We start from the raw sequence: 19,321 nt of genomic DNA, 5'->3' as shown, positions 1-19,321 counted from the left end.
CCTCCGAGGCCTGACTTACTGGAGCGCTGCCCAAGCCCCACGCCTCTACATCTATATCCCCTAGCCCAGGCAGCTGGCCTGCCATGCAACCCCCGTCTTCAGGCTGGGGGGACCCCAGGCAGACGCACATCTCTGTTTTCATGTGGACCCTCCCATCGGCCCTAGGCTGCAGGCAGAGCTGCTGGCCCATTTTACAGATGAGGCGGAGGAGTATCAGGGCTTGTCCAAAGTCGCTGGGCTGGCTGGTGGCGGATCTAGGACTTCTTGACACACACACCGCCCCCCGCCCCCAGGCCATTACCTTCACGTGGCAGAGTGAATGAATCTAGCAGAGTCTGTGGAGCTCTCTTCCCAGGTCTGTGTTCCTGAAGAAGGACTCCACAGCAACGTACCCCCTTGTAAGCCTGGGCAGTGACCATGGGGTGCCTGTTTGCATGGTATAGATAGGGCTGGAGCGGGGCAGCTGCGGCGGGGCCAATTCATCACCCAGAGGAATTAGAGAATTCTAATTTGGAACTTAGCCTTTCAGGTCATGGTGAAGGTATATTTGCAAAGGTAGGAGGATGGGACATGTTTTACTTAATGAGTTGTTAGCATGGTTTATGATATTGAAATATCTCGACATCAGGTGTGTGGGTCTCTGTTTGTGCCCTTGCCCCAGGCCCCACAAATGCTGGGCTCAGGCTGGAGTGGTTGGCCGTAGTCAGCCGAAACATAAAAATAATGGTCAGGATGATAGCTGTCTTTTCACTTGTATTTTTTGCAATGCTTCTTGTGCGCCAGGCACACCGCTAGGCTCTGCAGCTACAAAGACGAGTAAAATACAGTCATTCCCAGGTAGGGAGAGCCAAGAATATCACAATATCTGCAAAAGCCATTTATTGAGCACTTATTAAGCTCTACTGCGAAGCGCTTTATGGATAGCAGCATCACGACTAATCCTCAGACAACTTAGAGAAAGCTATCCTTCTCAACCCTATTTTACAGAGGGGAAACCAGGGCTCAGAAAGACCACGTGACCAGAAAAACAAACCTGGTAAAAGGCAGAACTGGGACAAATGCTGAGGTGAGTGGGGGTTCAAAGCTCAGACTCACGACCTTGAGATTCTAGGACCTTAGGCAGGTCACTTGGCTTCCTGGAGCCTCCATTTTCTTCATCTGTACAATGGGCACAATCTGCAAAGTGACCAGCATGGTGCCTGAGCCAGCAGATGCCTAGAAATTGGTCACGATAAAGCATGGGTGGGGGGAGCCCAGGCCTGGGGAGCCCAGCATGTGCTGGGAGACCTAAGTTTGCTCCCTAAATCCCAAGGAAGACCCCTTGTTGGCACTGATCAAATGCTTGGATCAGGAGGTCCTGGTGCCTGCTACTCCCCCTAGCCCCAAGGTGGCCACCTTCTTCCTGGCCCTGCTTGATGGTCTGGCCATGGGAAGAGGGGTGTCAGGCCATCTTATGTGCAGACCCCTGCAAAAGCTCCTGCCAGCCTTGCCCTGGTGGGGTGATGGTCTGAAGGGGTCAGAGGGGTGAGACCTCTGCGTGTGTGTGTGGGGGGGGGGGCAGGCCGGGGAACAGGAGGGAGTAGGGACTGGTCAGTAGGGACCCAGTTGGTGGCTGGAGACGGCCGGTTAACAGACTTGGTGGGGGGGTCAGACTGCAGCTGGGGCTGGGGCTGGGGGACAGGAGGCCTGTGGGGCTGCACCCCGGTGAGCGCTGGGGGGCCGCGCTGGGGTTAGGGTTCGCACTGAGGCTGGGGGCAGGGAGCCGTGGCCTGCATTGTTTACGGACAGAGCGGGAGGCTGCAGGGGAAGGAGCGGCAGTTGGGGGTGGGGGTGCGGGTTCCCTGACACCGAATTCATTATTGGGAGATTCCTCTTCACCATCCCTCGACACCTCCCACGGGAACCACGGGCTGAAATGTCTGACAGCCTCTGGCGGGCCGGCTCCCGTGCGCGGCGGGTGCCCGGGCCCTCGCGCCCGCCCCCCGCCCGCCGCCCGCCGCCCGCCGCCCGCCGCCGCCGCCGCCGCCGCGTTCCTCCCCCGTGGGTCCCGCAGCCTCTGGAAGCCTCTCGCAGGCTCAGCCTCGCGCCGCCGCCGAGCCGGGCTCCGCGCGCTGCCCCCGCCCCGGCGGCCGCGGTCCCCGCCCCGGCCGCGCAGAGGCCCCGGCCCGGCCCGCACGTGGGGAGGGGGCGTCCCGGCGCTCGGGGCCTGCGGGCAGAGCCAGCGAGCGGGGCGCGCGGCCGCGCGGGCGGACGGAGGTCGGCGACCGCAGGAGCGGGACCCGGGCGTCCGGGAGGCGGTGCCAGGTGCCGCGCCCCCGCCCCGGGCCGCCCCCCGCCCCCCGCCCGTGACGCGCTCCCCGCCCCTTGGCGCCGGGAGCCCGAGCCGAGCCGAACCCCAGCCCGAGCCCGAGCCCGAGCCCGAGCCCGAGCCCGAGCCCGAGGACGGCGCGGGGCTCGGGCGGCGGCGGAGGCGGCGGGGGCGGCGGGGGGATGCGGCCGGGGCTGCGGGGCCGCCGCCGCCTCTGAGCCGAGCCCGCCGCGCGCACGGAGCGCAGCCGCGTCGCTGCGGCCCGGCCGCGCCATGGGGAAGGAGCAGGAGCTGGTGCAGGCGGTGAAGGCGGAGGACGTGGGGGCCGCGCAGAGGCTGCTGCAGAGGCCGCGGCCCGGGAAGGCCAGTGAGTGCGGGGCGCGGGGCGCAGGGCGCGGGGCGCGGGGCGCGGCCGGGTCCCCGGGGGCGGGGCGGGGCCGGCGCGCGCGGACCCCCGGCGCCGGAGGAGGGGCGGCCCCTGCCCGAGCCGGCACCTGGCCGCGGGCGCCCCCGCCCCTCCCGGCTCCGGGCTGGCGGCCGGAGGGCTCGGCCGGACCGCGGACCGTCGCAGGGCGAGGCGAGGCCGCCCCCCTTCCCCGCCGCGGAGAGAGGGAGGGGGCCGCGCGGCGAGGGGCGGCCACGGGGCGGACGGTCCCTGTCCGCCCCCCTCCCCGCCCGACGTTTAATAACACGTTTTGTGGGGAATGGGGGGCAGGACCATGCTGGGGGTGTGGCTGCCCAGGCATGGCCCGCTGGGGGCCCTTTACTCCCGGGGGGCAGAGGCCCAAGGTCGCCCGGCCCAGCGCGGGCAGGGCTCCAGGCAGACGCAGACCCTGCGGGGACCCCGCGCTGCTCCGGCTTCCCTGCAGGGAAAGGGGTTGGGGGGGGGGGGGAGGGGGCTCCCCCTGGCCATCCTGAGCGTGCGCTGTGAGGGCCCCTGGGAAGGGCTGGGAGCTTGGAGTCCTGATCCCAGCACTCATCCCAGCTCAGCCCAGAGCCTCCCCGGGGGCCGCTGGAGATGGATGGATGGGTGTGCGGACCAGCTGCGTGTGCGGCTGCGCACGTAGGGCCGTGTCAGTGTGTCAGGGCACCTGTGCGGGCACGGGCAGGGCTCTGCAGGATGGCACGTGGGGTCCGGGTGCCCCACTCCCCCCCACCCCCAGGGACTGTAGGTAACCCAGGGAGGCCCCTCCCCTTTCGCGGGGAAGGCTGCTGAGAACTCCACCGGCCTGGGACTGCTGGTGGGGGCAGGCCTTCCAGCCCCAGGAAGACCCCTCCCGCTGCAGCCCCATCCCCTCTGTGCAGTTCCAGAGCCTGGCAGGATCACCTATACAGGCTGCTCTGCCTTCTACGCCCGAGGCCCGGGGTGGTCTGCCCGCTGGGGCCAGCTTTAGGGCTTCAGGGTTCAGAAAGGGAGGGCTTCCAGGCAGAGGCAGCCCGTAGTGGAGCCTTGAAAGCAGGTGGAGGGAGTGAGAGGTGGAAGGCTAGGTAAAGGTTTCCACCTAGTGGCCGAGTGACCTTGGGCACGGCCGGTTCCAGGTCTCTGGGCCTCAGTCTCCTCATCTGTAGGATGGGGACATTTGCGGTCCCTGCTTGTAGGACTGTTGGAAGAACAGCGGGAGAGCGCACAGGAAGCCCAGGCACCTCCTAAGCGCCCAGGAAGTACTAACCAGGAGTATTTCCTTGGGCAGCCCAGGATGGCCTCCAGGGAAGTGGGGCATTGGATCTGGCCATCCAGGGAAGGTGTGGGGGTTGTGCCTCTACCTGGTGTCCACCTGGATCTTTGCACCTGTCCCTGCCTGGTCTGCTTTCTGGGAGAGGCACCTGCCCTGGCCCCCGTATCTGGGCTCTGTGACTCACAGGGGCGGGCATAATAAATCAGACAGAGAAATCCCTCCATGAATTAGCTCAGTTGTCATGGTAACACTGGCCTGCTTTGGAGTAAGATGTATTTTGATTCAGCAAAGTACAGCTGGAGTTTGGGCCATGGGGTGGGGGGCATCCAGCGGTGCTCTCTCAGGATCCCCCCACTCTGGAGGTTTTCCCATGACCCTTGTCTCCAAGACCTCCAGCCCCTGCTGGCACCCCCCTGCACCCCAACCTCTGAGTTGCCCCAGGGTCTGTCAGCACTGCCATCCTGCCTGGAAGGGAGCCCCCCTCACAAGCCTGGGCACTGGACCCTCAGCAGCTGCCCTTGAGACGAAGGAGACTGCTCTGGAGGGAGTTCACAAGGCGAGGGGTGGCCTTCCTCCGGGCCTCACCTCCCCTTCCCCAAATTCGCTGCAGACTGCAGGCCAGCATGCCTGTGTCCTCTCACCTTGGCCCACTAATACTTGCCGTGCGGCGTGTGGCCCAGCTCCCTGCCAGGGGGGTTTGGAGGATACCGCCCTGCCTGCCTGCCCTGGGGAGGCTGAGAGGCTGCCCTGCCCTGTGCCGGCACCAGAGGCCAGGACCGTGTCCCTGCGGGGGACAGCCGTGGCTCTGTGGGGCTGGCACACCAGTGGCCTTGGGGGCAGAGGAGCATCTGGGCAGGGGGCAGAGCCCGGGGGGGGGGGCGGAGAGGGCCCGAGGCCACCTCCCCCTCGGTCTCTGCAGCCTGGAGTTTGGGGCTGACCCCAAGGCCAGGGACGGTCCCAGGAAAGTGGTTAGAGGACTGAGTGGCAGGAGCTGGGAGAGCCAAAGGCGTGGGGTGGGTTGGGGCTGAGGTTTATGTCCATTGCCCACATGGGGGCTGCAGGACCTAGTGCTCTTGTGGGAAAGAGAAGGAGGCTCCTGGAGGAGTTTCTGGGCTCTTCCCTGTGGCACCCACTCGCCCCCTTCTGCCCCAGCTGCTCCGGCCGCTCCTGCCATGCCTGGTCTACCTCCATCCAGAGCACCTGTCTCTGCGAGGGGCACCTCGCTGGCACCAGGCAGGCTTCCCTCATATGACCTCCTGGAAGCTCAAGGTCCCCCACACGCATCAGGGGGTGCTCCAGGGTGGAGACTCCCCTCCCCTACTGGTGTCTGTGCCACTTCCTGGGTCTTGACCTCCAGCTCCTCCAAATTTTCAGTGCCTGCAGGTGTAGCCAGGTTGGGGGGCAGGGGAGACGGGGCCACACTGGAGCTCAGAAGAAGGGGCAGCAAATATCAAAGCTAGGCTGAGTGTTTTGGGGTGAGAACACCCTGAGCTTGGCCCTGGGTAGGGGAGGGGATGATGGGACCACAGTGTGGGGGGTGGAGGACATCCGTTCAGGCACCAACATACCCGGCCCCTCACACGCGCCCGGCACTGTTTCAGCCAGCAAGGATACAGCAGTGAGCAAAATAGATTAAAAAAAAAAAAAAAAAAAAAAGACCTTCCCCATTTTGGAGCTTGTGCTGTAGCGATGGAGATGGACACAGAAGGTAAATGGTAGTGATAGGAGCCGGAGAGAGAACTGTGATAGACGCAGGATGGGATGGGGGTTGCCGTTCTAGATGGGGAGCCCAGCGGGGCTTCTCCAAGCAGGTGACGTTTGGATAAAGTCCTGAAGGACGTGAGGGAGGGAGTCACGGGGATAATTGGGAATAACAGTACCCCGCACGTACCCACAACACGCGCAAAGACCCTGTGGCAGGGGCGGCTGGTGTGTGGGGGCATCATCGAGGAGGCTTGCATGGCTGGAAGAAGGGTGCTGGGAAGGTCAAAGTGAAGCAGGGCTGTGTCCTGTGGGCCATTGTCCAGCACTGGCTTTTAGCCCCAGTGACACAGGAGCTGTCTTCAGGAGAGGACCAGTGGCAGTGGGATCTGACTCGTGTTCTCACAGGGTCCCCCTGACCTCAGTGGCATGGAGGATGGCCTGAGTGGCAAGGGGAGCCGGGGGGGAAGCAGGGATGCCAGTGACCCTATCGGAGACGCTGGCCTGCTCCTGGTGGTAACAGTGGCAGCGGTGGGAAGTGGTAGGATTCTGAGTGTGCCTTGAAGGTAGAGCCGGTAGGATGTGCTGGCGCAGACCCTATAAGGTACTTAGGGCTGACTCCAAGGTTTCAGCATGGACCACCGCGGAAGGGTGGCACTGCTGCCACCTTAGATGGCCATCAGTGTCTGAGCAGGGGGGATGTGGGGCGGTGGAGATGCCTCTCCCCAGAGCCTCTGCTCCGCTCTGCGCAGAGAAGCCCCTCAAGGGAAAGGGTGGGCGTGGTGCTCCCACAGGGCTCATGTCAGTAATTGCCACTTGCTGAGCTGACTCTGCGCCAGACCCTTCACGCTCTGAGGATGCACACGCCCTTAGGCCTGGGAGCCTGGCCCCACGGTTGGTTCCCCTTTGAGCTAAGGCCGAGGCCATAGGACTAGTAAGGGCCCGGTGAGAGTTTGAACTTGGGTCCATCTGCCTTCGTGGGCCCCGTGGACCGGCGGGGCCTCACACCCCGCATCCAGCAGCTGGAGAGCCGAGGCTGGAGCAGCCGGGGTTGCTGTGGGTCCCCAAGTGGGTCCTGGATCAGCCCCTCTGTGACTCGACTCTCTTGGGTTCCTGCTCTTGGGGACCCCTGCCCCCACCCTGTCCTGGGCCTGCACAAAGGGGCTTCTGTCCTGCCAGCCCCTCCCTCACAGAGTGACTGACCCACAAATGGGTTATGTAACCATGGCCCAGACAGGCAGGGGCTTGGCCTGAGTCCGGCTGGCCCTGAGCCCACAGGGAGGGCATCGGTGGGCTCCCTTCCTCCGGCACTCAGCGGTGGAGGCCAGGACTGGGGAGGGCCCGGACGAAACTGGGGCCCCAAAGGGAGGGTTTGGGCCCCTTGAGCTTCGGGCGGACTGATCCCGGGCCCCAGGCGGGCCCCTGAGGATGTGGTGGCCGTTCTTGCGTGGTCACTCGGGGGCACCCGCCTGCCTGCCCGGCTCCCCCTCCTCCTGCCTTGCCAGTTGGGACTTGTCCACACGGGCAGGCCCAGGGCTTGGAATGGGGGTAGGCTGCACCCTGAAAATGCAGATCTTCCCCCAGAGATACCCCAATTTCCGGGTGTTCCAGCCTTCCCAGGCCACCCCCGGCCCCATCTGGGTCCTTCTGAGAAACAGATTGTGCCGGCTTTCTCCCTCCCGCCATCGGTAGGTGCTTAGCCAGCGTCCCAAAGGAGGGGGTACATGTGCGCATGTGTGTGCCTGTGTGGGTGCACAGCTCTGGCGTCCGTCCGCGGGTGGGGACGAGCCCGGAGCCCTCGGCTCTGTGAACTTGCCAACACCGTAGTTCCGTGGGGAAACCAGGGCCCAAGAGCTGGTACCTGTGGCTGAGTGCAGGGGACAGACTTGACTCAACGAAGAACTGTTTCTTGAGCCTGCCGGGGAGCGAGCCGGAGCGCCTGCCGGCTCTGCGGCTGCCCGGAGGGGCGGGACAGACGCCCTCACGGTCCCTTTCCCACCCCTAGAGCTCCTGGGCTCTACCAAGAAGATAAATGTCAACTTCCAGGACCCGGATGGGTGAGTTCACAGACGGGAGAGGCCAGGCTGGCTCGGGGGCCGGGTGGACGTGGGTGCGTGGGTGGCTGCTGCGGGAGGCCGGGTGACCCCCTCCCCGCCCATTCATGCCTGCCGCCACCGCAGCTTCTCCGCCCTGCACCACGCGGCCCTGAATGGCAACACAGAATTGATCGCCCTGCTGCTGGAGGCCCAGGCCGCCGTGGACATCAAGGACAACAAAGGCAAGGCGGTCAGGGACCCCAGCGCCAGGGCAGGGGTCACTTCGCGGGTGGCGGGGGGTGCCGCGACGGAGGCCCCGGCCCAGAGTCTCGGTCTGGGTCGAGGCAGGTTCCCCTGGGATCAGCCTCCTGTAGGCCGGGTCAGGTTCAGGGCTGAGGGCTGGCTCCCAACGGCGCCCCCCGCCCACCCCCACCCTCCCCTGCCTTCTCCCAGGCATGCGGCCGTTGCACTACGCGGCCTGGCAGGGCCGGAAGGAGCCCATGAAGCTGGTGCTGAAGGCAGGCTCAGCAGTGAACATCCCCTCGGACGAGGGCCACATCCCCCTGCACCTGGCGGCCCAGCACGGTCACTACGATGTGGTAAGGAGCGTGTCAGGGGTGGCCGGGCGCCAGGGCGGCAGGAGCCGGGTGGCCACCCCCGGGGTCTGATGGCAGCCCGTGGCCCCGCAGTCCGAGATGCTGCTGCAGCACCAGTCCAACCCGTGCATGGTGGACAACTCGGGGAAGACACCCCTAGACCTGGCCTGTGAGTTCGGCCGCGTCGGGGTAAGTGTCCCCAGAGAGCTGAGGGGACTGCGTGTGCTCTGCCTCCCCGCCCAGGGAGGGGTGGGAGTGGGGAGACACAGCTGTGACCCTCTGCCCTGGCCCCGGCCCCTCCCTCAAGGTGGTCCAGCTGCTCCTGAGCAGCAACATGTGTGCGGCCTTGCTGGAGCCGCGGCCCGGAGATACCACCGACCCCAATGGCACCAGCCCCCTGCACCTGGCGGCCAAGAATGGCCACATTGACATCATCAGGTATGGCCACGTGGGGGCGAGAGGAGGCGGCCCAGCTGTGGGCTTCCTGCTTCTGGCCTAGGGGCCCCGGGGACGTGGTCAGGCCTCCAGGTGAGCAGGACACCTCTGGCCACCGTGTAAAGGATGCAGTAGACAGGCCGGGGCCCCGGCCTCTACAGCCCGGAGCCCCGGCGAGGTCGTGGCCCTGCCACTCGCTGGCTGACCTTGTGGAGACACTCAGCTTCTCTGAGACCCAGCTCTTCCCTCTGTGAAGTGGGTATCTTGGCAGCGGCCCCCGTTAGGGTGACCTAATGGCCGTTGGGGTCAGCCCTGTGGGGTCAGCCCCGTGGGGGTCACTTCCACAGATGCTGGGCCAGGGGCTGACACCGCAGTTGGGAGGCGGGGCCTGGGAATGCCCGTCCACTGGGGAGGAGCGTGGCTCCTGCTGTCAGGGGCTGCCCGCTGCCACTGCCGCCTTTCTTCCAGACTCCTCCTCCAGGCTGGCATTGACATTAACCGCCAGACCAAGTCCGGCACGGCCCTGCACGAAGCCGCGCTCTGTGGGAAGACGGAAGTGGTCCGGCTCCTGCTGGACGTGAGTCAGGGGCCGTGGGAGCTGGGGCGGGGGTGCGGAGCAGGGGGTCTCCTGACAGGCCACACCGTCTGGCACCTACAGAACGGGATTAATGCCCATGTGAGGAACACCTACAGCCAGACGGCCCTGGACATCGTGCACCAGTTCACCACGTCCCAGGCCAGCAAGGAGATCAAGCAACTGCTGCGAGGTGGGCCAGGGGGCGGGGCGGGGAGGCCGGGGAAGGCGTGGGGGCTGGGGGGTCTGGGCCCGGCGGCTGGCAGGACTGGGGGGGTCTCCCTCCTGTGTCCCCAGAGGCCTCGGCGGCTCTGCAGGTCCGGGCGACCAAGGATTACTGCAACAATTACGACCTGACCAGCCTCAACGTGAAAGCTGGGGACATCATCACGGTAAGGCCAGCCTGGGGAGGGCAGGGGGATGGGGGGGCCCAGGTGCTCACCCCGCAGCCCCCCATGTGGCTACTGGGAAGCCCGGGGGTCTGGACGGGAGGCCCGGGTCACACACACACACACACACACACACACACACACACACACCCTCCCCAACCTGGAGGGGCGTCTCCCTGAGCTCGCCCCAATGCCTCGGGCCAGGTCCTGGAGCAGCACCCCGACGGCCGCTGGAAGGGGTGTATCCACGACAACCGGACCGGCCACGACCGTGTGGGCTACTTCCCGTCCTCCCTGGGCGAGGCCATTGTGAAGCGAGCAGGCAAGTCCCCCCCCACCCCACGGGCCTCGGCTTGGGCGCCAGAAGGAAGCACGTGGCCATGTGTGGTGGGTGGCAGGGCCATTGCTGGGCGTGGGGTCCAGAGTGGGCTCCTGCCGGCCGGCTCGTCAGCCTCCCCACACCTATTCCTTCAATTATTCAATAGACGTCATGCATCAGCCGCTAGGAATCGATGGTGACCCAAGAATGATGGACATCATTCTTGCTCTCAAGCTCACCCCTAGGGACAGTGGGGAGAATGGCAGTGAAGTAAATACAAAAATGTGCCAACTAATGCTAAAGAGAATGTGCACAGAGGCCTGCTTTTTACTTATTTTTATTAGTTTTAGGAGTAAAATGCAGTGATTCATCAGGTGTACAGAGGCCTGCCTTCTAGACAGGGTGGTCAGAAAAAGCACTGGGGCGGGGAGGCTGGCCCGGACAGAGCATCCAGTCAGCGGGAACCACATGTGCAAAGGCCCTGGGGCAGAACAGGGCATACGATGTCAAGGGCCTGAAGGAGACCCACACAGCACAGCTGGCACAGTGTGAGGAGCAGGAAAGGCGTGCGGCCGGGCCACAGGGGGGTTGGTGAGATGGGTTACCTCCTAGAGATGACGTGGACGTCGACAGGTGAGGGGAGGGGACAGAGGGGGCCCGTCAGGAGGCATGGGAAGCCCACCCAGGGTCATCTAGGCTTCTGGGGGCCTCTCCCCTGGCAGAAAGGAGGTGCACCTCCTGCCCTCCCCATGCCCCACCCAGGACCACAGTGTCGCCACGGTGTCCTGCTCTCACGTGCAGAGGGCGGGGAGGGGTCTTCTGAGGCTCTTGCCACTGCCTGGAGACAGCCGGGGCCAGAGGAGGCTGCAGCGTCAACGTGAGGGGCCCCTGCTCTGCCCAGGCTCTGGGGCCAGGCCAAGGATGCCCCCTCGCCACGTGGGGGCCCCAGGCCTGGCCGGCCCGGGGTTCAGGGCAGCCGTGCTGTCCCACAGGTTCTCGAGCAGGCGCCGAACAAAGCCCACCCCAGGCGGGCAGCTCCTCGGGGCCCTCCGCGCCCCCCGAGGAGATCTGGGTGCTGAGGAAGCCTTTTGCAGGTAGGTTTTGACCTCTGGAGGTCAGGGCGGCAGTGCTTCTATGAGGGAGCACCCCGCGCAGGCAGAGCCAGCAGCGGCTCAGGGTGCTCCCTGTGTTGGCAGGCGGGGACCGCAGCGGCAGTCTGAGTGGTGCGGCGGGTGCAAGAAGCGGCGGGGGCCATGCCCTGCACGCAGGCTCCGAAGGGGTCAAGGTAGGTGGTCTGGGGAGCAGGGCCGGGGTGGCTGGGCGCCGAGCAGCGCCGGCCAGCGTTCCTGTCTGGGTTGTAGCTCCTGGCAACGGTGCTCTCACAGAAGTCGGTCTCCGAGTCCAGCCTCGGGGACAGCCCTGTCAAGCCTCCAGAGGGCTCCACAGGTAAGGGCAAGGCTGCCACAGCCCTGGTCTGGCGGGGAGCGCCCCCCTCCCAAGCACCCCTGCCCCAGCACACCGTCTGTCTCCAGGTGCGGCCCGGTCCCAGCCTCCAGCGGCCCACGCGGGGCAGGTGTACGGGGAGCAGCCGCCCCGGAAGCTGGAGCCGGCCTCGGAGGGCAAGGTACCGGGCCGCGCTGGCCGCGGGGAGGGGCTCCCGGGCAGCCTGCTTGGGGCGCGGGCAGCGGGGGGCCCTGACAGGCCAGGCCATACTTCTGTCCGTTTGTCAGTCTGTGCGTGTAGGTGTTGTCTCTTGTGTGGGTTGTGCGTGTGAGCTGGTGCGAACGGCAAGTGTGACGTGGGCGTGAGGTGAGCAGGGGACGTGCCTGTGTGTGGGCGGTGACTGCGAGCCGGGCACGTGCGCGCGTGTGCTGTGCGTAGGAGGCGTGCGTGTGAGGCCAGGCCGGCCACGTGTGGGGCTGAGAGGGGCCCGTTGTGGGCACGGCGCGGGCGGCTGGCTGCTTCTCCTGCGCACCTCTGGACGGAGCCCACCTGCCCCGGCTGGGGGGCGGGGGCTGCTCCGTGCGGCGCAGCAGAGGCCACGTTCCCGAGCCCCTGGTGCAGGTGTCCCCGGTGAGGGAACAGGGGGGCTGGTCAGGGGAGCCTGTGACACAGCCGACAGCAGCTGGACCCTTCCGGCGGAGACCACGGGAGGCGGTCGCAGCGCCGACGGAGCTCGCCACGCCGGCAGTGGGGACCGCAGAGCGAGGAGGCACGCGGGGGCCAGGCTGTCCCAGGCCCGGCCGCGGGGGCACCAGCAGATGGCAGACCGAGCAGCTGAGCGGAGGAGGAGCCGGCATAGCGGCCCGGGTGCACGGCTGGCAGGCCAGCGGGCAGGCGAGCCTGCAGCGGGTCCCTTGTGTCTTCCAGAGCGCCGAGGCCGTGAGCCAGTGGCTTGCCACGTTCCAGCTGCAGCTCTACGCCTCCAACTTCATCAGCGCCGGCTACGACCTGCCCACCATCAGCCGCATGACCCCGGAGGTGAGCTGCCCGGAGGCTGGCGGCCTGCGGTGGCCGACACGGGCCCAAGGCCTCCCGCTCACGGGCCTCTCCTCTCCCAGGACCTCACGGCCATTGGGGTCACCAAGCCAGGCCACCGGAAGAAGATCACTGCAGAGATCAGCGGCTTGAGCATCCCCGACTGGCTCCCGGAGCACAAACCCGTAAGGCTCCCGGCACCCTGGTGGCTGTGCCCAGGGTAGTTGGACGGACAGACAGACTGCCCCTCTGGCTACAGCCCTCACCTGCCCTCTGGGGCTCCAGGGAGAGAACAGAGGCTAGCCTCTGTTTGTCTGTCACGGGCACTGGAGCCAGCCTTCCTGGGGCAGGGGCAGGGGCGACAGCCTCTGGGGGCTGTCAGGGCAAGGGGAGCCTGAAGCCAGGAGGGTGCCACCCCCCAGTACATGCTCCCGCAAAGGCCCTCCACACTGAGGCAGCCACACAGGCATACCACCTGGCACCCAACAACACCCCACCGCATCCCCCCCACACGCCAAGAGGACCCCGTGTTGACGGGAAGTGCTTGCACGCATCCAGGCACGTGTCCAGGGAGGACGTGTGCCTGCTTCGTGTACACGGACAGCACGCGTGTACCAAATATAGTCAAGGCGCCGGCTGACGACTGCATGCACACACCCACACTCTCAGCAGCACGTGCTGGCTCCGCGGACAGCGGACACCCACACACACTGCCGTGCCGTCACCAACAGTCACCAGTGTGGTGTGACAGGTTCTGGGCCTGCCCGGGGAAGGTGGGCCCAAGGCCTGCTGCATCTACGAGGACACCCAAAGCCCCCAGGGCTGTGGGTCAGTGATGGGCAGGTTCATGCTCACCTCTCCCCATGAGCATGTCCCTGTCCCATGGGCCTCACGTTGCTCTGGGCACCTAGGGGTGACCACGTGTGCTGCGTGTCGGTGAGTGAGCGACGGGTGTCCAGCTGGGAGTGTGGAAGGTGGACATGGCTCATGTGAGTGGAGAGCATCATGGGTATTTACATGTGTACGTGCTGTGCCTGCGTGACCTGTGCCCAGTATGGTGTGGAAATGGGCGTGAGCGTGTCCGGAGGGTGCTGCTGCTCGTGTATGGCTGGGACGCAGGGTGCGTGTCTACGTGTATCTGGTCAGTGGCGCCGTGTGTCTGTGTCCGTGACGTGGCTGCCGTGGCAGGTGAGGGTGAGGAGGCACGTCCTTCCCCTCCCCCAATGGTGTCCTGAGGATAGGGTCATCCCTGTGTGTGTTTGCGTGTATTCGCACATGCGTGGGAGCTGGCCTTGGGCTCCTCCTGAGGTCACGCTGTCTCCAAAGCTGACACCTCTGGCCTGTCCATTTGTCCTTCTGTCTGTCTGTGCCAGGCTGGCCCGGTGCCCCTCCCCCTCCCCCGAAAGCTCTGAGCGGCAGGCAGGGTGTGGCCACGGCTGGGGCTGCCCTGTCTGTCCTCCTGCTCCCCAGGCGAACCTGGCGGTGTGGCTGTCCATGATCGGCCTGGCCCAGTACTACAAGGTGCTGGTGGACAACGGCTATGAGAACATAGACTTCATCACCGACATCACCTGGGAGGACCTGCAGGAGATCGGCATCACTAAGCTGGGTGAGGCCCTGGCCCCGCCGCCTGTCTTCTCGTCCCCGCTGCCTGCCCTGGCCTGACCTGCCCCTGCCCACCCAGGACACCAGAAGAAGCTGATGCTGGCGGTGAGGAAACTGGCAGAGCTGCAGAAGGCAGAGTATGCCAAGTATGAGGGGGGACCCCTGCGCCGGAAGGCCCCACAGTCGCTCGAAGTGATGGCCATCGAGTCGCCAACGCCGCCTGAGCCCGCCCCGGCTGACTGCCAGTCTCCTAAGATGACCACCTTCCAGGACAGCGAGCTCAGTGGTGAGCTGCAGGCTGCCATGACCGGCCCGGCCGAGGGTGCCGCTGCCGCCGCCCCTACCACCACTGCCGAGAAGCCCCCCAACCACCTGCCCCCCACGCCAAGGGCCTCCCTGCGGCAGGAGCCCAGCCTGGGCGGACAGGCACGGCACATGAGCAGCTCTCAGGAGCTGCTGGGCGAGGGGCCCCCGGGGCCTGGCAGCCCCCTGTCGCGAAGCCAGGAGTACCTGCTGGATGAGGGGCCGGCCTCCGGCACCCCGCCCAAGGAGACCCGGCCCAGCCGGCACGGCCACGGCGTCAAGCGGGCCAGCGTACCCCCAGTGCCAGGCAAGCCGCGGCAGGTCCTCCCGCCAGGTGCCAGCCCCTTCACACCCCCTCAGACGCCCACCAAGGCTCAGCCAGGCTCCCCTCAGGCCCTGGGGGTGCCTCATGGTCCAACCCCAGCCACAGCCAAGGTGAAGCCCACCCCCCAGCTGCTGCCACCGACGGAGAGGCCCATGTCACCCCGTTCGCTGCCGCAGTCACCCACACACCGCGGCTTTGCCTATGTGCTACCCCAGCCCGTGGAGAGTGATGCAGGGCCGCCGCCCCCCACGGCCGCACCCCCGCCGGTGCCCACCCTGTGCCTGCCTCCGGAGGCCGACGTGGAGCCGGGGCGGCCCAAGAAGCGCGCCCACAGCCTGAACCGCTACACGGCGTCCGACAGCGAGCCGGAGCGGGACGAGCTCTTGGTGCCAGCCGCCGTGGGGCCCTACGCCACCGTCCAGCGGCGAGTGGGCCGCAGCCACTCAGTGCGAGCCCCCGCTGGCGCTGACAAGAACGTCAACCGCAGCCAGTCGTTTGCCGTGCGGCCCCGCAAGAAGGGGCCGCCGCCGCCCCCGCCCAAGCGCTCCAGCTCCGCCATGGCCAGCGCCAACCTGGCCGACGAGTCGGTGCCGGACGCCGAGACGGAGGGCGCCGGGGCCGAGGACGGCCAGCTAGGGGTCCGGGCGCAGCGCCGGCGGGCCAGCGACCTGGCCGGCAGCGTGGACACAGGCAGCGCAGGCAGCGTGAAGAGCATCGCGGCCATGCTGGAGCTGTCCTCTATCGGTGGTGGGGGCCGAGCAGCCCGCAGGCCCCCCGAGGGCCACCCCACGCCTCGCCCTGCCAGCCCGGAGCCGGGCCGGGTAGCCACAGTGCTGGCGTCAGTAAAGCACAAGGAGGCCATCGGGCCTGACGGGGAGGTGGTGAACCGGCGCCGCACGCTCAGCGGGCCTGTCACGGGACTTCTGGCCGCCGCCCGCCGGGGGCCTGGAGACTCGGGGGGGCCTGCAGATCATGGCCACGTTGTGGAGGATGGTGCCACCCGGCAGCGGTCTCGAGGTCCAGCCAAGGGTGAGGCGAATGCGGAGGGCCCACCCCTGGCCAGGGTGGAGGCCAGTGCCACGCTCAAGAGGCGCATCCGAGCCAAGCAGAGCCAGCAGGAGAACGTCAAGTTCATCCTGACTGAGTCTGACACGGTCAAGCGCCGGCCCAAGGCCAAGGAGCGGGAGGCAGGGCCCGAGCCGCCACCGCCACTGTCCGTGTACCAGAACGGCACGGGCACCGTGCGCCGCAGACCAGCCTCTGAGCAGACTGGGCCCCCGGAGCTGCCCCCGCCACCCCCACCGGCAGAACCTCCGCCGCCCACCGACCTGCTGCACCTGCCCCCGCTGCCCCCGCCTGACACCGACACCCGGAAGCCAGCCAAACCGCCAGTGTCTCCCAAGCCCGTGCTGGCCCAGCCTGTGCCCAAGATCCAGGGCTCACCCACGCCTGCCTCCAAGAAGGTGCCGCTGCCAGGTCCTGGCAGCCCAGGTAGGTGCGGGAGCCCGCTGGGGAAGGGCCCCCACCCCTGCCTCCCCACCCGCCCATTCCAGGGTCTGAGGGCTTTTCCTCTCCTTGAATTGGAGGAAGGCTGGGGAGAACGGGGTGGGAAAGGGTCCTCAGACCTCGTCACCCACCCCCCCACCCATGGGACAACTCTGCCGGCCCAGAACTGGGAGGAGGGTAGATGTCGGTCACTTTGCTCAGTGAAGGGGGCACAGAAAGCCATGGATAACAGCACCCGTGGAGGGAGGACAGGTGCATGATGCTGGGTCACGGAGAACCCTGGCCAGGCTGGACAGTGACCCCGGCACAGAGGGAGGGGGCCGGCTTCCAAGCAGAAGGATCAGAGGTGCAAAGGCCCTGCGGTATTCAAGCAACTCAAGGGCCAATGGTGGTGGCAGGCCACACCTGAAGGGGCATGGCGCTGGGGGGCAGACCGGGAGGGGTCTGGAAGCGGTGCGCCAGCAGGTACGCAGAGAGGGGCGCGCCCCCTGGCGGCAGCGGGGAGTCCGGGGAAGGGGGGGCGGGAGGTGGAGGGGCGGGGGGGGCGGGGCCCCGGCAGGACTCCCGCCGCGAGGGCAGGTGTGTGTCCCGCCGCCCCCCGCCCCCGGTGCGAGTCTCCTCCTCCCCGCAGAGGTGAAGCGCGCCCACGGCACGCCGCCGCCCGTGTCTCCCAAACCGCCGCCGCCGCCCACGGCGCCCAAGCCGGCCAAGGCCGCGGCGGGGCTGCAGTCGGGCAGTGCCAGCCCGTCGCCAGCGCCCTCGCCCGCTCGCCAGCCGCCCGCCGCCCTCGCCAAGCCGGCCAGCACGCCGCCCTCGCTGAGCGCCAGCCCCGCCAAACCCCCGTCCCCCGGTGCGCCCGCGCTGCACGTGCCCGCCAAGCCGCCGCGCGCCGCCGCCGCCGCCGCCGCCGCCGGGGCCCCCGCCGCACCCGAGGGCGCCTCGCCGGGAGACAGCGCCCGGCAGAAGCTGGAGGAGACGAGCGCGTGCCTGGCGGCAGCGCTGCAAGCCGTGGAAGAGAAGATCCGGCAGGAGGATGCGCAGGGCGTGCGGTAGGTGCGGGGGGCGGGGCTGCGGCGGGGGGCGGGGCTGCGGGAAGGGGCGGGGCCTGCCGCGGGGGCGGGGCCTGCAGGGAAGGGATGGGCTCTGGCGGGGTCTGCGGGGCGGGGCAGCGGGGAAGGGGCGGGGGCAGAGGGGTCGCGGTCGGGTCCTGGGGGGACGCGGGCAGGGGTGCCCCGCCCGCTCACGCCCGCCCACGCCCGCCCGCCGGCCCGCAGCCCCTCGTCGGCCGAGGAGAAGAGCACCGGCAGCATCCTGGACGACATCGGCAGCATGTTCGACGACCTGGCCGACCAGCTGGACGCCATGCTGGAGTGACGCGGCCGCTCACGTCGGGCCTGCCCGCGCCGCCCGGGCCCGGCCCGCACACTGACCTTTACCTCAGGGTGGGCACCTCTGGGCGCAGCGCGAGCGGGCAGGGCGGCGGCCGGCGGAGGCCAGGCGCACGGGACGGCCGGCCAGGCGGGGGGCGGCAGGCCCGTGCTGCCCGTCCCCTGCACAAGCACAACTGCCCCCGGGCGCAGGCCTGGAGGACTGCCTGGCCAGGGGGCCCAAGGGCTCTGGGTGAACGCTGCTGCCCGCTGGGTGCCCGCTCCCGTCTGCTGCTCCCTGTGCAATAACTGCTGGGCCACCCGCCCACCCATGCCAGGCTCAGCCTGCTGCGGGCGGAGGAGGGGCAGCCCCGGGCCCCTGCCTGGCGGGCAGCGGGAGGGGGGCAGCCTCTTCCGCCCCCTCCCCATCTGGCAGAGCACAGGCCTATGCCCAGCACAGAACTGCCCTTTGGGGACCTTCTGCCAGCCGCTCCAGCGCAGCACAAGGGGCTGGGGTGGGGTCGCGCCCTGCCCTGCTGTACCCCCCAGAATATAAGCTATCGAGAGTATTAATTTATTGGGAATGAGCTGAGGCAGATTTCCCCAGAGAAACAAAAGGTATAACTTTAACAAATATATATTTAAAGAAAGAAAAAATATTATTGATTCTATAGAAAACCATTTACCAACTGTAAGGACACTGAAGTCTAGCTCAAGACAAAAGCTGTTAGAGGCCTTGGCTGTCTGTCTGCCCATCCTTCTCTCTGTCCAGGACCCCTGGCCCAGTAGCACAAACAGGAGGCTGGGGTCCCGGAGGGTCCATGCTCTGCTAGGGCCTCCCCCTCCCTCTCCTAACTTCTCTGCGTCTGAAGAACTCGAAGGATGTGCCTTGCTTGCTGCTGGGCTGTGTCCTCCACACCGTGGAGCTGGTGGGGAGGGTCCCTGCCCTCCCGGGGGTGCTGGTGGGAGGTGCGCCTGGGTGTTGGGGCAGCTGTGAGTGCAACATGGGCACCATCAGCCCGGGGGCAGCAGTGGGCACAGGGTGTGCATGCCAGGCTGCGTGTGGCGCGTGCAGGGTGGGGGGGTGCCCAACCCTCCTTCCCGGGACTCTACCCCATCCAAGTTCCCACAGACGCTTCTGCTCATGGCCCCAGGCTGTGTCGTGTGGTCCTTGCCCCCCCTCTTTTCCTCTCTCCTCTCTCTCCAAAAAGTACTGACTGGCCTCCTCTATTGTGTTTGCTGATCCACGTGTGTTGGGCACAACTTTGACGTTTCTTAAAAAAAAAAAAAAAAAAAAAAAAAAAAATCAACGACCCCAAAAACCAGCGGTTGTGATGTGGGCGGGCAGAGGGGATCGGCCGACGTGGCATCTGGGCATGTGGGGCCCCTTCCAACTGTCATGCCCTGATGCTGCCCCAGGTGGGTGCGCCTGGCCTCTCTTCAGTGGGCGGCCCAGGCCGGGGCTCCAGCAAGTGGGGAGGGGGGTTCCGGGCAGGGAGCTGCTGTCAGCTGTCAATAAACAGCAGAAAACAGAGCTGCCTGGCTCACTTCTTGGGGACGTGTGTTGGGGAGAGTGGGGGTTTAGTTTGCTCCTGGCAGCAGGAAGTTGGTCAGGGGGCTACATCCTGGGGCTGACCAGAGGAGCTCTTCTGTGGCTCCTCCCCAGCCTCCCTCCTGCTGGCATTCTGGGGTGGCCTCTCTGT

The 19,321-nt window shown here is 66.8% G+C and overlaps 1 protein-coding gene across 3 annotated transcripts; it reads left to right on the top strand.

Moving 5' to 3' along the window:
• Positions 1 to 2,498: 2,498 nt before the first annotated feature.
• On the top strand, positions 2,499 to 19,152 carry CASKIN1 (CASK interacting protein 1). 3 transcript variants are annotated; one of them, XM_077906187.1, is made up of 20 exons: positions 2,499 to 2,675; positions 7,691 to 7,742; positions 7,866 to 7,963; positions 8,175 to 8,320; positions 8,411 to 8,506; positions 8,625 to 8,755; positions 9,221 to 9,329; positions 9,411 to 9,519; positions 9,624 to 9,718; positions 9,920 to 10,037; positions 11,027 to 11,128; positions 11,231 to 11,319; positions 11,396 to 11,480; positions 11,567 to 11,658; positions 12,405 to 12,515; positions 12,596 to 12,697; positions 13,983 to 14,121; positions 14,197 to 16,236; positions 16,883 to 17,300; positions 17,526 to 19,152. In XM_077906187.1, the coding sequence occupies exons 1-20, from the start codon at positions 2,582 to 2,584 to the stop codon at positions 17,623 to 17,625; spliced, it is 4,326 nt and encodes a 1,441-aa protein (XP_077762313.1). In that variant the 5' UTR covers positions 2,499 to 2,581; the 3' UTR covers positions 17,626 to 19,152. The 3 variants fall into 3 exon arrangements, with proteins under 3 accessions (XP_077762313.1, XP_077762316.1, XP_077762317.1); XM_077906191.1 differs by lacking the exon at positions 2,499 to 2,675 and adding an exon at positions 7,075 to 7,373; XM_077906190.1 differs by lacking the exons at positions 12,405 to 12,515; positions 12,596 to 12,697.
• The last annotated feature ends 169 nt before the right edge of the window (positions 19,153 to 19,321 follow it).

Source organism: Canis aureus, chromosome 8 (assembly GCF_053574225.1).
Source record: "Canis aureus isolate CA01 chromosome 8, VMU_Caureus_v.1.0, whole genome shotgun sequence".
Lineage (NCBI taxonomy): Eukaryota > Metazoa > Chordata > Mammalia > Carnivora > Canidae > Canis > Canis aureus.
Note: the sequence above shows the minus strand (reverse complement) of the source record. Positions and strands in the feature narration are given on the sequence as shown.

Excerpts from the sequence above, each read along its gene's own strand:
- CASKIN1 (XM_077906187.1), top strand. The coding sequence starts at position 2,582 with ATGGGGAAGGAGCAGGAGCTGGTGCAGGCGGTGAAGGCGGAGGACGTG. Across the intron at positions 12,698-13,982 it reads GGCTCCCGGAGCACAAACCC|GCGAACCTGGCGGTGTGGCT; the intron begins GTAAGGCTCCCG and ends CCTGCTCCCCAG. Across the intron at positions 16,237-16,882 it reads GCCAGGTCCTGGCAGCCCAG|AGGTGAAGCGCGCCCACGGC; the intron begins GTAGGTGCGGGA and ends TCCTCCCCGCAG.